This window comes from Cyprinodon tularosa, unplaced genomic scaffold (genome assembly GCF_016077235.1).
Source record: "Cyprinodon tularosa strain WSP-4 unplaced genomic scaffold, ASM1607723v1 ctg25, whole genome shotgun sequence".
In the NCBI taxonomy this organism is placed as follows: Eukaryota; Metazoa; Chordata; class Actinopteri; order Cyprinodontiformes; family Cyprinodontidae; genus Cyprinodon; species Cyprinodon tularosa.
Window position 1 is genome coordinate 113,773 of NW_024038928.1, and position 17,503 is coordinate 131,275.

At 39.7% G+C, this 17,503-nt stretch overlaps 1 protein-coding gene across 7 annotated transcripts in view; it reads left to right on the forward strand.

Moving 5' to 3' along the window:
* The window catches only part of LOC119785549 (sodium/calcium exchanger 1-like), a 35,028-nt gene that overhangs the window by 15,585 nt on the left and 1,940 nt on the right, over nucleotides 1-17,503 (forward strand). For 2 of the 7 annotated variants that reach the window (XM_038288276.1, XM_038288275.1), the window contains exons 3-10: nucleotides 3,500-3,606; nucleotides 4,551-4,571; nucleotides 4,681-4,698; nucleotides 4,786-4,800; nucleotides 8,210-8,278; nucleotides 8,421-8,548; nucleotides 15,934-16,033; nucleotides 16,115-16,384. In XM_038288276.1, the coding sequence (XP_038144204.1) occupies nucleotides 3,500-3,606; nucleotides 4,551-4,571; nucleotides 4,681-4,698; nucleotides 4,786-4,800; nucleotides 8,210-8,278; nucleotides 8,421-8,548; nucleotides 15,934-16,033; nucleotides 16,115-16,384 (728 nt within the window). Of the gene's footprint in view, nucleotides 1-3,499; nucleotides 3,607-4,079; nucleotides 4,184-4,550; nucleotides 4,572-4,680; nucleotides 4,699-4,785; nucleotides 4,801-8,209; nucleotides 8,279-8,420; nucleotides 8,549-15,933; nucleotides 16,034-16,114; nucleotides 16,385-17,503 lie in introns of all 7 variants that reach the window. The other 5 variants (XM_038288277.1, XM_038288278.1, XM_038288279.1 and 2 more) reach the window with 5 other exon arrangements.

The window sequence follows — 17,503 nt, forward strand, 5'->3', positions numbered from 1 at the left end:
ACATGACATCCTCTACCTGTTTTTGCAATAACACATCAGATTTAGAAATTAAAAATTTTTTTAACAAACATTGCTTTTTTGTTAGACAGTGTTTTAAATTCAGCTAGATAAAATAACCTGGGAGCTCGTATCTATGGAGGATAAAAAGTGCCAAAATTAAATAAATAAATACAGCATTAAATAAATAATTAAATGTGTCAATAATTAATTAAATGTGGAATTAAATAAATAAATGTGTCATTCATTAATTAAAACCACGTCACTAATATAAAGTGCCACAATTAAATAAATAAATACAGCAATAAACAATTAATTTATATGTGTAATTCATTAAATAAATAAGGAAATAAATATATAAATGTGTCATTAATTTAATAAAATACGTCTTCATTTTATAAAAAAATATATATATAATTATTTCAGTGTGCATTTAATTATTTCATGGTCCTGTGTCGCAGTGCATCGAAACCATTAAAAGAATCTGTCAAACTCACCCATCAAAGTTAGGGGGCGGGGTTAACGCGAATCAAGTCTCTGTAATCAATTTCCTTTGCCTTAATGTGCAGGGTGACCAATCAGGTGTTACATAACCGCCCCCTAACTTTGATGGGTGAGTTTGACAGATTCTTTTAATGGTTTCGATGCACTGCGACACAGGACCATGAAATAATTAAATGCACACTCAAATAATTATATATATTTTTTTAATAAAATTAAGACGTATTTTATTAAATTAATGACACATTTATATATTTAATTCCTTATTTATTTAATGAATTACACATTTAATTAATTGTCTATCGCTGTATTTATTTATTTAATTGTGGCACTTTATATTAGTGACGTGGTTTTAATTAATGAATGACACATTTATTTATTTAATTCCACATTTAATTAATTATTGACAAATTTAATTATTTATTTAATGCTGTATTTATTTATTTATTTTGGCACTTTTTATCCTCCATACATATCCCCATGTATCATAAATATTATAAATGCTGAACGTTTTTTCCTGTTCAAAGGGAGTTTTTCCTTTCCACTGTTGCTGCATGCATGCTCGGTCAATGAGTCAATGCAATCAGCTGGTTTTCCATTGGTTTGAATCGATGCGACTATAATAAACTGAATTGAATATATTTAACTAATGTTTTCTACAATTATACTTAAATTATTCATGTTACTAATTTTATCAACCATCATTCCTTGATTGCCCAGAGAAGCTAAAAAGCTTCATAACCAAAATCAGAAATAGTTTTTAGAATTTTGGTCAGTTGTCTATTATATCAGTTGTAAAGTCTGTCTTTATTTATTTAATTTTACCAACAAATTCAGATTTAGACAATTTCCTGAGTTATGATTCAAATTCTATGCATTCTCACAATGCATTGTTGCTCTAACATGTATCATGTTTTGTTTGCACTCCCATCTAGATGATATAAAACCATATTTTCTGGCATGCTCAGCACCAGAGGCAGACATATAAACCAACATTCGTAATATACATGAACCACGTGAGCTGGTTTAAGGCTGAAACTGGCTTAAAGAATATAAAGGGTTAAAAGGGGCCGAGTCCCAGGAACGCTGCAGGAAACAGGTCGTCCTTTAGTCAAAAGAACATCCAAAGCATCAATCTGCTCTAATAAAATAAACATGTTGAGTTTCCATGCTGCTGGGTCTAAAAGACACATACACACACACACACACATGCATGCATGCACGCACGCACACCCCGGGATCCACCCAGTGAGGTCGGCCTTAGCCTGCAGCTCTGTGCTGCCTCCCAGGCTCTAAGTCAGAACAAACTGAGCTCTTGGTCATGGTGTGGATTAGAAGCAGGTTCTTCCTGCTTCCAGTCAATCAGACCAAGCTTTGGCTACACTGCAAAAACGATCTAGAAATAAGTAAATATTTCTTAAATTAAGTGTATTTATCCTTATTTTAAGTAGGTAAATGAGATAGTTTGCCAGTGGAATGAGTATTTCTACTCTTAAGATAAGATAATTGGATAAAAATGCACTTGAAATAAGATAATGCAATTGTGTTTTCTTATTTCAAATGTAAATTGTCTTGTTCCATTGGCAAAATGTCTCTTTTACCTCCTCAATTCAAGAACAAATGCACTTATTTAAAGAAAAAATTACTTATCTAGATTTCCATTTTCTCCAGTGTAGATAAAGTCTCAGCCTTTCTGTTTCCCACATCAAGGTTTTGTTAAGTGCGGTCAGACTGTTCTTATGCAGAACTCTGACAGGATTTGAAAAGAACAAAACTGATCAACATATTCGCATTAACAGTTCGTATGAAATCGTACGAAAAGTTATGCACAGTATTTCGTACGTTTTGGACGTTTTTCCTCGAAAAAACAGATTACTGCGCATGCGCAGGCAGACAGATGAAAAAAGCAGATCCGCGGACAGACGGAAAACTGGGAAAAACAGTGCAATAATTACTTCTTCATGTCTCTAAATACGTTTCTTGATGTCTTGTATCTTAGGGTTAGGGTCAGGGTTAGTGTTAATTGTATGTTAAATTCTATGTTATTGAATGGTGCGTAAGATGCGCATGCGCAAGGATATCTTGTCTCGATGCAAGACGTAAAAATACGCCGAAATAAGACGAAAAAAACGTCTAAAACGTACAAAATTACGGTGCCTAACTTTTCGTACGATTTCATACGAACTCATAATGAGAATACACTGAACTGATAAGACTTGATCAGAAATTCAGAGTAACTGGGACTCAAGAAATCAGATATTCAAAAGGTTTAAAAAAAATAAATAGGAAGCACAATTTTTGCAAAACAGCCATGAACTAAAGGTAAAAAGAAAGTGTGAGTTTCACGTGTTGTTCAATAAACTGATCCATCCAGCATCTGAAATGGTTTAAACCAAACCTTCATCTCCTTTAAAAGAGAGAAGAAGCTTATAAACTGTTTCTACAGCGGAACTGGAGCAGCTGCTTGTGAAAAATAAAGTACACGCCACAAATCAGCAGGTGTTAGCTCCAAAACACTGTGCCTGACACCAGCCTATAGAACATCATTCAGCAGCTTGTATGATGTAATTTATCACTGACAGGACTTCTGCTGTGATGGATGGATTTCTGATAAGCAGTTCCTGGCTGATTGCTGCCTTTCCAAATCCTCTGGACATAGTCGGAATGTACTTAATTTCACTCACAGCTTTCGCACACTGCATGTAATGGATGAAGGTGTTGAAACTGCTGTTACGTTCCCCAGTGTTTCCTTAGAACCTGATCATTGCACTGTCCAGGACTATTAAAGCCCTTACCTTATGGAGGATCTACGTCCTTTCTCACTGATATCCTACATGAGTCTCTGCTTCCTTTGAAACTGAATTTCCTTTTCCCCTCTAATTCTGCATGACTCTTTACTGTCTTTCCCCCACCTGTTGGAGTACACCTTCTTTCCCCCGTTCTTCATGCCTCTGCGCTCCTCTCTCTCTGCAATGTCTCCTTCTGCTTTCTTCTGTTTCAGAAAAACGATTCAGATCAACATTGTTGACGATGAAGAGTATGAAAAAAACAAGAACTTCTTCCTAGAGATCGGAGAGCCTCAGCTGCTGGAGATGAGTGAACGGAAAGGTGGGGGCAGTGGCCCACCCTGTGGCCTGAACCCGCCCACTTTAACCTGTAACCTTGTTTAATACTGACTCAACTCCAGGCCTTGCAGGGAGAAACTCAGTCCTTCCATTCAGGTTTGCAGTTGTCCTCCACCCTGGTCCTTGTGGACCCCGCTGTCCCTCATGTTTGAGATGTGTCTCTGCTCCAGCATATCTGATCCAAACAGCTGCAGAAGCAGTCAATCGTTCATTCATGAAGGTCAGGTGTGCAGCAGCAAGGATCGACGTAAAACATGCAGGACTTTATTTCCTAAGGGCCAGTGTTGAGGAGCACTGCTCCGTTGCATGTCCATCCTTCCACATGCAGGTCAAGTGAGATGTCCTCCTCCTCGTGTAGATGGAGCACTGTCAGTTTTTTTAGTAGTCTGTCTCCATCAGTGTTTTAGTGTGTCTGTGAACTAATGCATGACCCCTGACCTCCCCCACCTCCTGCAGGAAGACCATATCTGTTAGAATAATCGACCATGAGGAGTATGATAAGAAGGCCAGCTTCTACGTGGAGCTGCAGGAGCCCTGCTGGGACAGCAGGAGATGGACAGGTGTGAGTCCTACCTAAACCCCTCTCACCTCTCCTTCCAGCTGCTATCACTCTGCTGCCCTCCTTCTATTGGTCAGGACTGTCAGGGGCTCAGCTGTGATTGGCTGATGGACCAAATTCTCTCACTCAGTTTTAATTCTATTTTGTCCAAATCCAGTAATCTAAACACAAACTAACATCATTAATGTTCTGGGTGTTCAGAAGCATGCTGTGTTGGACCAGGCTGAGGACGTATCCTCAAGCTTAAGTAAAACAATAAATATTCCAATTGAGATAATCTATAAGTTCTGGGCTCCTCTGGTTCTGCAGCTTCATGGTTCTTTGTTGCTCTGCTTCACGTTTTTCTCTCGTCTGTTTTCTCTCTTCAGCTGTGTTGCTTCAGGAAGTCGGTAAGAAGACTTCAGTGTCCTCTGCTGTCCTGTCCTCTGCAAACTTTTTTATATTGAAACACACACCTCACTGCATTTGACTGTATGTTGTTGTTTTCTGACCTTACAGGTGGCTTCGTACAGACAGGTAGGGGATCCAATCATTCAGTCCTGGTACAAGGTATCAGTAACTGGTGGATCATCATTAACTGATGCTATCTAACTTTTTTATCAGACAAACAGCTGTGTGGTAAGACACCGTCCAGCGGTGGACATGTTTGCTTAGAAAGTGTTTTAACACTTGAAGTGACAAAGTGTTTGGTTTTGATGGTTTTCAACACATCACTGAAACTTCTACTGAGGCTCTCATTTGTCACTCAACAGACCCAAACACAGATTGGGGTGAGGAGGGTCACAAGAAACCTTTAGAAAGTCCAACATGGAGATAAAGATGAGCATAGTAAACACACAGTTCAGCCTCTTCTTCATCGACAGATTCCAAACAGCCAATAAGTCTGAGCTCTGCATCCGCATTCAAATCAGCAAAACGAAAGAGGACAAGCATCCCCAAGGGCCGCTGTCCTGCAGGTTTTAGAGGTTTCCCTGCTTTAGCACAGCTTATTCTGATGATTGCAGTTCAGCAAAAGCCTGTTAATCAACTATCAACGTAAATCAGCTGTGCTGGAGCAGGTAAACCTCTAAAACCTGCAGGACAGCAGCCCTTGAGGACTGACTTTGGGACAATAATCAGAACATCTTTAATTTCTGTTTCCTGAGAGTCAATATACAGAAGAAAGATTAAGTCCGTCCTCAATTTAGGCCCCGTCCACACAAAGTCAAAACGAACACGAAACGCTGATATTTTCCAAAACGTTTGTCGTAAAGACGGAGACGTAAAATAAATGTGATCGTCCACACGAATGCATGAAAACGCTGCAAAATGTATGCTAGGCCTGTAAGTGGCGCTGTGGTGCCAAAGCAAAAATAAGTGACGAAATGTTGGGCATGAGCACTAATATTTATACATGGTTGCCCTGCGGGTCCATTTTCGTGGTTAAGTCAAATTCAAGTGCTGAACTATGTCGTCGATATTGCTCTGTTCTTCCTGGAGATATTCCAGAAGAAGAAGATCTGTTGTAAGCCCGACAGCAGGGTGAGTAGCATGAGCAGCAACCATTCAACACAGTACGGCGCCATTGTTGTTGTGATACTGTGTCGCGCATGCGTGTTTAGAGGCAACGCTAGGACGCATGCGTGTAAAAAAAAAAACTGCGGTTAGAGCTTAAAGATGGAAACGCGAAAACGGCGTTTCAGAATCTTCCCACTCTGAAGGCTGAATAAAAAAAAGATTGTTTACAGACCCCCGAAACTCCGGCTTCGTGTGGATGAGAGGCTGGTTTGGTGAAAAATTTGTGCGTTTAGGCCAGGGTTCGGCTTCGTGTGGACGGGGCCTTAATTGCCTGAAGAAAATAGAACCTTCCTCAGCAACCTATAGAACCCTATTCAACAGCCTTTAGAACCTTATCAGCACCCTATGGACCCCCCCTTCAGCACTCTGAGAGCCCCATTCAGCAGACCGTAGAGCAGGGGCTCTCAAGTCCAGTCCTCAAGAGCTACTATCCTGCAACTCTTTAATGCACCCCATTTTTATCACTCCTGAATCAAATGAGTGGCTCGTTACCATGCCTCTGCTTGGCTACATGAGGGGATTTAGCCTGTCGATTCAGGTGTGTTAGGCCCCGTCCACACGAAGTCAAAAGGAACACGAAGCGCTAATATTTTCCAGAATGTTTGTCTTAAAGACGGAGACGTAAAATAAATGTGATTGACCACATGAATGCATGAAAACGCTGCATGTATGCCAGGCCTGTAAGTGGCGCTGTGGTGCCAAAGCAAAAATAGGCGAAAACAGGCAACGAAATGTTGGGCATGCGCAGTAATATTTATACAACAACCAAACCGGAAAATGGCCCTGCGGGTCCATTTTCGTGGTTCAGTCAAATTCAGGTGCTGAACTATGTCGTCGATATTGCTCTGTTCTTCCTGGAGATATTCCAGAAGAAGAAGATTCTGTTGTAAGCCCGACAGCAGGGGGAGTAGCATGAGCAGCAACCATTCAACACAGTACAGCGCCATTGTTGTTGTGATACTGTGTCGCGCATGCTTGTTTAGAGGCGACGCTATGACGCATGCATGTAAAACAAAATGCGGTCAGACCTTAAAGATGGAAACGCGAAAACGGCGTTTCAAAATCTTCCCACTCTGACGGCTTAATAAAAATAAGATCGTTTACAGACCCCGAAACACCGGCTTCGTATGGATGAGAGGCTGGTTTGGTGAAAAATTTGTGAATTTATGCCAGGGTTTGACTTCGTGGGGACTGGGCCTTAGAGAAGAGATGCATCTAAAAGTTACAGGACGGTAGCTCTTTAGGACTGGACTTGAGCACCCATGCTATAGAGCCTCAAAAGATGTTGATGCTGATCTACTGAATATGCTTTCCTCCGACATGCGTCTTTCCATCTTCCTAAAACATCCCCTCTTTGGTCTCATCAGTGTAAACCCAATTAAAACCTATGATGAACTCCTCTATGACGTTTGGTTTGGTTGAGATGTTGCTGTTTTAAATGCTATCAGGCCAAACAATAAATCTAAAAAACTGTTGACAAATATATAGGGATAGCCTCTACAAGAAAGTACTCCAATACAGGTGTGCCCTATGACTTTTAGACACGCCTCTGTTTCAAACCACCTATCAAATATTCAAGAGGTAATTTAGCCATTTGATTCAGGTGTGGAGTCAGAGACGTATCTAAAAGCTTCAGGACGAAGGACCTTGAGGACTAGAATTAAAGAAAACTGCCATAGAACCACCGGTTTGTTAAATGGGAGCCTTTGATTGTTATTATGTTCCACTGGAGACATAATACTGATGTGAAGATTTTGAAAACCTGTTTATCCGTGTAGTGATGTGGAAGACATAGATTAAATAATCTACTAGAAAAGTTTCTCCTGGAGATCTCATTGGGGTTGGCTGGTTGAACATCAAACTTCAACTTTACCACCAGTTGGTTTTTTGCTGGTTAACCTTCCCTCTACAAGCCTTTTATCTTTCTGAATTAGAATTTCATCAAATTATTAATTTTAGCAGCAAAACCAGCTTTCTCCAAGTACTCCTGTGGTGAAGGTTCTGGTGACACACCGTAGAAGCTCTCATTCCCTTCCCTCACTCACTTTAAGCTTTCATTTTCTTACTGGAGTCACGGTAGTTTTTACATGTTGTCACAGCAGAACGTATCTCCCAGCTCACAATGGCCTCAGCGGGTCAGGAGTCGACGTTAATCACATTCTGACTGCATGCCTTTAGTCAGAACAGGGACTTATTAGAGGAAGTGATGACACACTGAGCATGCTCTGTTCACCATCAGAGGTTTATGTTTAACTGGCTGAGACTGTAACTCCTGCATCATGCTGGTTTTCAGCTTCACCTCATTAAAACGGGTCGACTCACATCCACCAAAGGTTACATTTCAGAATGAGGTTTTTCTCTCATGTGCATACAGATGTTGGGTGGAGCTGGAATCCTCCTTGGTTCTAGTTACGTCTGATAAAAGGAAAACTTTTGATTCAGTTGATTCGGTTTCTGTTCACCTGTTCAGGTAAAGACATCTACAGGAAAGTCCAGGGCCGAGACCGTCGCGCCCCCTCCAATATCATCAGCATCACAGGTTTGTCCTCATCCATCCATCCATCCCTCCTTCAATCCATCCATCCATCCCTCCTTCAATCCATCCATCCATCCCTCCTTCAATCCATCCATCCATCCCTCCTTCAATCCATCCATCCATCCATCCTTCCAATGTGTTTCAGATGGAGTGTGTGAGGAGGCTTTGACAAAGAAGGAGGAAGAAGAGAGGCGGATTGCGGAGATGGGACGACCAATGTTGGGCGAACACGTCCGTCTTGAAGTTATCATTGAGGAATCATATGAGTTCAAGGTTGGAAGTACACCTATGTGTCTGAAATTCTAAATGTAAATCAATAAATGTTACATATGGATTTTTACACCATATTTCAGTTGCAAAGTGCTGTAGAAAAAGAAAAAGAGAAAGAGACATTCTTGTGGTAATAAGTTTTTCATGGTCCTGCTAAGACATTAGGCAAGGCAAGGCAAGGCAAATTTATTTGTATAGCACAATTCGGTACAAAGACAATGCAAAGTGCTTTACATGATTAAAATACAGGAAAATAAAACAGAATAAAAGAAAGTAGGAAATAAATAAATAAATAAATAAAATAAAATAAAAAAAATCCAGAAACAAAAAAGAATATCAAAAACAGTTGGGCTAAAGAAAATAAAAAAGTTGAACTAATGATGATTTAGTTGAACTGTTTAACTAGAACAGTCGAAGGCGATCCTAGACAAATGTGTTTTTAGTCTTGATTTAAAGGAACTCAGGCTTTCTGCACTTTTACAGTTTTCTGGAAGTTTGTTCTAGATAAGTGGAGCATAGGAACTAAATGCTGCTTCTCCATGTTTAGTTCTAGTTCTAAGGAATGCAGAGCAGGCTGGAGCCAGAAGACCTGAGTGGTCTGGAGGGTTGATGCACTGATAGCAAGTCTGTATTTAGTTGCTAAGCCATTGAGAGATTTATAGACTAACAGAAGAATTTTAAAGTCTATTCTCCGAGATACAGGGAGCCAGTGTAAGGACTTTAGAACTGGGGTGATGTGCTCTACTTTCTTAGTCTTAGTGAGGACACGGGCAGCAGCGTTCTGGATCAGCTGCACTTTTTAGGCAGACCTGTGAAAACACCGTTGCAGTAATCAATTCCACTTACATTAGTCCTTTAATCCTGGAGATTCTTAGGTCTTCTTTAGGTGATAGAAAGCCGTCTTTGTCCCCGTCTTTATGAGCCTCTGAAGGTTCAGGTCTGAGTCCATCATTACACCTAGATTTAGAGCCTGATGAACATTTTGTTCATCCATGCATTGCTTCTTCTCTGCATTTACCCAGAGCTGGAATGGGTTCATAGTCACCTGGTGACAGGGTGTCGCCTGCATCATCATGGTAACTGTTCATTAAGATCTGAGTTAGGGGGAGCATTGAGATAGTGAATAGGAGGGACCCTAAGATGCAAGTGATTTGTGTGACCTCTGGTGTAAAGGTAAATGAATAGTACACCCAAAACATGATTAGTATTCCAAGTGTCCTGAGTGGGTAGCGTCCATAATTTACATGAAACGAAGTCATTTAGAATGTTTTTAGAGCATAAACAGTAGTGTATAGGATTTCATGAAAGCGCGCTCCTGCAAACTCACGACGCTACGGAAACTGCGGCAGACCAAACCAGATGAAAGTGCGCATTCAGCTCGGCAAAGAACTCATGCTCTTCCTCAACACTGAAGTCCTCAGACATTTTTCTTTCGTTGTTTCTTTCTTTGCACAGGTAAACAGCACATTTCTTCTTCTACGCTTGCATTATCGGCAGAGCCAGCGGCGTAGGAAGCGGGGGGGACATGTCCCCCCCAATATAAAAGCCAGGTGGATATGTCCCCCCCAAAAATTGTACCGCAAAATATTAGATTTTGACAATTTTTTAACTATCGTGCTTTTATTTTGAAGGCGCAGCATAGCGTTACGTCACTGTACTCCCCCTCCCCTCTGTGAACTGTTGAGTGTTTGAGCTCTCAGAGGGAAACAGCGATACAGAAAGTCAGAAACTTGTTAATGAGGTAAAATGGTCTGTCGGGAATGCTGCTATGAATATTGCTTATTTATAACGTCTTGTTGTCAGTTCACTTTCATATATAGAAACTGAATCTTTTTGGTTTAGGCATCTTAGTCTTGTAGGAAGAGGATTAGGGCCACTGAAAAACGTTAACTGATTTTTAAATGTTTTTTTAGTTTAACATTGGGGGAAAAGTCAGAATTCTGACTTTTCTCAGAATTCTGACTTTAATCTCAGAATTCTGACTTTTTTTTCTGACTTTTTTTCCCAGATTTCTGACTTTAATCTCAGAATTCTGACTTTTTTCTCAGAAATCTGACATATGATTAATATTTCTAATCAGTTTACAGTTTTTTTTGGTGGGGGGAGGGGGGGACTATACAGATATATAAAAACAAGAAGGTCTACCTAAAAAATAACCAGAATATATGTTTAGAGTAAAGATTGACTACTTGTGTTTACACAAGCACACAATTTCAAATCTGCTGAGCTTGCTGTGCAAGAAAATGTAAAATATACGTATAAAGAAATATAACAGGAAGTACTGCTAAAACATAAACTAAATGTTAAATAATGTAGATATTGGTTTAAAAAATTCTTCAGATTTGGAAATTTGGAAGGAATACATAATTTTGAAATTAATCCACAAATCTGGTAAAAAATAAATAAATAAATAAATAAAAAAGTTGCCCTTTTTTACTTGAGGAATTTGTTGAATAACTTCATATTTATGAGTTTAACTAGTTGGAGGTAATGCTACACTTCTCTGCTTCCTGTCCTGCTCATAAAAGGTAAACATTATAAACCCACCATTCATTTTCTACACTATTTGGAAAACACAACACAAATGTAATATAACAAAAGTATGTTTAACAACAAACATGTTAGCATCAAGCCATAGCCATGTCTCTTTTAGAGACTAGCTCTCTTGTTTTAATGACCTTCTGCTCCGCCATTAATGAGGGGGCCCCTCGGGCACGTAAAAAGTTGCCTAATTCTGTCATTTTCCACCAATGTGTCACTGGCTCTCTCAAATAACTCACATTTTTGTCAGTGAAGCTGAGTGCTCCACATCTCTGCCTTCATGGTGCCCATCTACATTAAGATCCAAAATTCTGAGAAAAAAAGTCTTAATTCTGAAAATAAAAGTCAGAATTCTGACTTTTTTCCCGTATTAAACTGAAATAAAATGTAAAAATCACTTAACTTTTTTTTTTTTCCAGTGGCCCTAATCCTCTTCCGTAGTCTTGGTCTGATCACTCATCCAATATTTAACTGCTAACTTTCTCTAGACGTTTGCCACGCTAGCCAAAATGTTTTTTTTATATATATTTTTTTATATCTCATTTCAGTACAATGCCACCACCAACTAAAAGGCTGAAACAGCAGTAGGACTTACTCAGATTTTTTTTTAAAGAGAAACGTCAGTGAGAGTAACAGTCACCTAACACAACTTGTGTTGAAATTAGCCTGGTCTGGGTGTGCGTTTTACGAGGATTTTTTATTTTTTGCATGGTTTTGATTCGCCGAAATGGACAGATGTTATACCTGCCGCGCTCCTGATCGTTAGTTAACCACAGGGAGAATTACTTTTAATTCTTAGCAGCGGCGGTCGCATTGGTTGTGCAACCACTAATTAACCAACTAATTAACTTCTGCACCTTTATTTCCTCAAACTGCTGGCTCCTCTTTTTAGACTATAAACAGATTAACACAACATTGACAACTCTGTAGTTTTCTCTGTTCTGTACTGCAAACTGGAATTAAAGGCGCCATTTCTACCAAAGGTCTGGACAGACTGGCCACCTGTCTAGGGTGGACCCCGCACCAGCACCTCCTGACCCCACTAAGGGACAGGGTGTACAGAAAATGGAAGGATAGATGGATTTCTACCAAAGGTTTAGAATGCGTTTTTGAACCAGATGCTTCAAAGCGCCCTGTCCATAATTCTTCAACACACTGTCAGCTCCCTCTGTCAGTCAACCTATATAAATTCATTTTTGACCATTATTGCAAGTTTGACAAAATAAAACATATCAAACTTTGCACTTGTGTGGCCTACTGAATTGTTTTGATTTTCTAGTGCGTATGCGGACACTAAATATGCCAAGGGCTGAAGCCCTTGAAAGACATCTCCCTTTGCTTAATAAAAGACTCCAGTCATTTTGTTTGGTGATATGCTCACATCTTATGAACAAATGCATTATGTTAATTTTAAATGCATTATTTTTGCAAACACATTTATAAAGGAATAAAGTAAAAGATTAAATAGCCTTTTTTTTAAGTAGCGTACTTAAGATATGTTTCTGTTGAATATTTACGAATCTCAGATTTCCGACATGTGTCCCCCCCAATTGTAAACATATTCCTACGCCCTTGGGCAGAGCAGACGCTGAATGCGCACTTTCATCTGGTTTGGTCTGCCGGCTTCCGTAGCGTCGTGAACGTGCACGCGCGCGCTTTCAGGAAATCTTATGCACTACTGTTTATGCTCTAAAAACATTCTAAATGACTTTTTTTCGAGTAAATTATGGACGCTACCCACTCAAGACACTTGGAATACATTGGACGAGCAGTATGGAGGAATATTGACACGTTTTTTGTGGACTTTTATGGACCTTTCTGCCTCGGGCACCATAGACCTCCATTATTTGAATGTCAGCAGACAGCAAGAAGCCTCCCAGATCTCCAGATGCATTTGAGATATCAAAAAAGTACTCCAGAGTGTTGTTCAGCATGGGGGTGAATAGAAAATGAAGGCTAATCATGTTTTGGGTGTACTATTCCTTTAACTACTGACTCTGAATACAAATTTAAACCTTGTCACAGGAAGAAAAAAAAACAAAGTTGTAACATGTTTTTAAGATTTGACAACAAGAAACAAATACAGTCTTACATTTGTACACATTTATTGACTAAATTTACTTTCCTCACAAATGTTATTGTGAGAGTTTAACTGAAGGTTGGAGCTTTTCATTTACAGAAAATGGAGCCCAACCGGTGATACAGTCCAACCATGCTTACATCCAACCATATTCTGTCTGTTTTAGAGTAATAGTTGATTTAAAGGTAAAGTCCGGTCAGCAAGGGAAACTCAATGGATCAATATTTCTACCTAAAACTAATGCATTTGCAGTGATTTAATAAATGTAGAATTAATCAGTAAAAAAATAAAAACAATAATTATTGTTGTAATCACTGAATCAGGGAACGGCTATTTTTGCCCAAATATAGTAACACCTCACTCCTGACATATGATGTCATGGTGCGGTAAGCTCAAGGCCGTTCTCCCCGCTTAACAAGCAAAATCAATGGGAACTACTAGACCCATCTGCAATCACCAATAATTTTAGATTTCCAGAGAAATTCACCATTGAAATTCACCAGAGCTATAGTTACACTGTAGACAATGCCCAGGTGCATGGCAGTTGGATGTTGTAATACATTGAGTAAAAGTGAAAAAAAAAAATTTGTTTTTTCACCTTTCCGATTCATGATCCTCCACAGACGGGTTTTTCGTCGGATTGCCAACTCTTCTGGCCAGAGAAAAAACACATAATATGTAAGCCATCATTTCAAAGAAGAATGTTTAAGATGTCTTGGATAATAGCGCGTTGAGACACACACCAGATACACCACTGTATCTGTTAAACACCAATACCACACCATGATGTCACAAACCGGTTGGTGGCAGAATTGTTCTTTGATGAACATGCCTCCGGTAAAGCACATTCAAATGAAATTACTCTTAATTTAAAACACCTATATTTATTGAAAAGTATGTAATAACTTCATATTTAAAGTGTCATGGTCTTGGTTCTGTTGTTCTTTACTTTGCTCCTTGTTTTCTAGATTTATTGGTTTAATTCCAGTTTTGTTGTAATTTCTAGATTTATGTTAGTTCTCTTTTTTTTCTGTTGTCCTCTGTTGCCCTCTTGTGTATGTGTGTTCCTTTCCCCTTGGCTCCCTCGTTGTCTCCTTTCACACCTGCTCCTTGTCAGCTCGTTAGCCCTCCCTTTGTCTCTGTCTGCTATATTTTGGCTCTGTTCGAAAACCTAGGACGGGTCCTCCAAGGACGCGGTCTACCTAGACTGGATCCTTCGAAGTCCTTGAAAATAAGGAGACCGGAAGAGTTTTGGCTGTAAATTCGACCAGGTCAACCCTTTGGCGGGTTTTACCGCCGTATGCTCTGTTGCTTAGCAACCGTGAATGTTGACACACAAAGCAGGAAAAGAATGAATACAGAAGTTTTCAAAACTGTTTATTTATTTCTTTTTTATTGTGAAGTGAACAAAGACTACACTCACAAGAATCCAGAGTGGAATAAATGTTCCAACAGCCGGGAGCAGGAAGAAATAAAATCAAATGTAATGATAGAAACCTTAGTCAGTTAAATAACCTGCTGCTGTCATTCTGCACATCTCTGATGCTGCTGCTATTTTCAAATATCCATTACTGTAAAAATGTCCATAGCTGCATATTGGTTATTTATTCCCCAGTTTTATATTGTTAAAACACTTTACCGTATTTTATTGTTTATATTTTAACTCTTCCCTATCATGTTATTCTTATACATTTTTCTAAGGTCCACATTTGTGTGACCATTTTCAATAATCTTTCTGCTGCTGTAAATTTTCCCATTGTGGGAAAATAAAGGGATTTTCTATTCTATAAAAGGGGTAGAAAGATATAAGTAAATCTAAACAATATATTTACAAAAAATATATCTGCAAAATCTCTAATATTCAACAACAAAAAATACAAAGTTAAGCATATTGTGCAAAATAGCAATAAAAAGATAAAAATCCTATCAGATTTATAGTCCCCACCCTGCAAATATATTAGAATCTGTCCTTAAATTAAAGCCAAACCCATTTACACAGTAACAGCTTAAAACCTTTAGATAAACCAAACATTATCGCCACATATATGACTCAGTAACCATTAAAACAACTATTTTCATTCATTTCAGACGGAACTATTCACTGACTTGTATTATATTAAACTGAACTTCCAATTTTCACCACTGTTCGGCGCCAAGTAACCTTTCCTCTGATCACAGCTTGCTTGGTCTCGCAATGAATCCTGGGATATCCAAGAATACCGAGGATACATCAGACCCGTCCTTCAAATCGGGCAAAAAGAAGGACGCATTTTAAGGCCGCATAACGAGGACTCTTGGAATCCGACCAGACCTCGGCGCCGCGCTATGACGTAATCGGCCTTCGAATCCGGTCTTCTAAGGATGCGTCCTAGGTTTTCGAACAGAGCCATGCTCTCCCTCTGCTCTCACTCTTCGTTGGTTTCTTGTCTTTGCTGTCCTCCCATGCTGTTGTCCATGTTCCTCGTCTCTCCCTGGCTCCCCGTGTTTGGTTTCCCCAGATGTCTCCATAGTTCTGGTTTGCTTTTCATTATTAGTTGGATTTTTGCATTCCTGCCTTTGTTTACCCTTTTGATTAAATCCACAAGAAATCCCCTCAGCCTCTCTGCCTCTGCGTTTGGGTCCTCATACCGCAACTAACCCTGACATAAAGTACTTTCAGAAGTTTCAATTCTGAATATGACCGGACTTTTCCTTTAAGTGGAATGGCAAAATGGTGGATTGAATGTTAAATGATTTATGTGGTTTACTGTGATGCCCTGGGTTTCAGAGCACGGTGGATAAACTCATCAAGAAGACCAATCTGGCTCTGGTCATTGGGACGAACACCTGGAGGGAGCAGTTTGTGGAGGCCATCACTGTCAGTGCAGGTAAAAACTTTGCCTGAAAAGAAACCCATTTTCACTGAGTTTTCCTCATGAATCAACGCTGAGGGCTTTCTCCTTCCTCAGGTGATGATGATGATGAAGGTGGTGAAGAAAAAATGCCCTCCTGTTTCGATTACGTCATGCACTTCCTGACAGTCTTCTGGAAGCTTCTATTTGCCTTTGTTCCTCCGACGGACTACTGGAACGGCTGGGCATGCTTCGTCGTCTCCATTATCGTCATCGGCATGCTGACCGCCATAATCGGAGACCTGGCCTCACATTTTGGCTGCACGGTCGGCCTCAAAGACTCAGTTACTGCGGTGGTCTTTGTTGCTTTGGGGACTTCAGTACCAGGTGTGGCATAGACTAACGTTCATTACTAAAAGATTTTAAGCCAATACAAAAAAGAGAGGTTTTGAGTCCCTTTGTACTGGCAGAAAAAGCCCGTTTCTATTCATTTTATTCATATTGCACCAATTCACAACACGTGTCATATCAACACACTTTACAGAGAAGATTCAACCAAATCATAAAGTCAGATAGATTCAAAGTTTTTTAAGGAAAACCAGTTGATTGCATCGACTCATTAACTCGAAGGCATTCCCTCATACCAGGCATGTTTGTAGTGACAGTGGAGAGGAAAACTCTATTTTAACAGGAAGAAACCTCCGGCAGAACCAGGCTCAGTGTCAGCAGCCAGCTGTTGAGGCCGACTGGGGTTAAAGGAGACAGAAGCAGACATATAAAAAAAGCAGAGAAACAAAAGGTAACTGTTAACTAGCTCCTCAGGTGGCCCAGTCCTGGAAACACACAGCCAGGGAGATGAGCTTCAAGCCAGCTCCCAGGATGAAAGTGTATATATACAGTTATTAGTCACAGTAAGAGAAACAGGACTACATTGAAAACAGGCCAAGCTCCAACATCTATAAACAAAGGTGTTGATGGCAGCCGCACAGCTGATATTTCTCTTAGGGATGTTGTCACAGCCAAACAGGAACAGACCAGATGAGTTACTATGAGAAAAAGCAGACAGGGGACAGTTGGAGATTGAACTAACAAATACAGCAGAATGGGACAATAGAATGAAGCAAGATAGTGTAGAATGAGATAGAATGAGACAGAATGATGAAAAGGGGTCCCTATGTCCTCCATGCGTCTAAACCTATAGCAGCATAACTAAAGAGATGGCTCAAGATAATCTGAGCCAATCTAACTATAAGATTTATCAAAAAGGAAAGTTTTAGGCTTACCCTTAAAAGTAAACAGGGGTGTTTGCCTCACGGACTAAAACTAGTAGTTGGTTCCACAGGAGAGGAGCCTGATAACTAAAAGATCTGCCTCCCATTCTATTTTTAGAAATTCTAGGAACCACTAGTAAACCTGCAGATTGAGAGCAAAGTGCTCTGTTAGGAACATAAGGAACAATTAGATATCTGTTATCAGATGGATCTTTGTTATTTAGGGCTTTATATC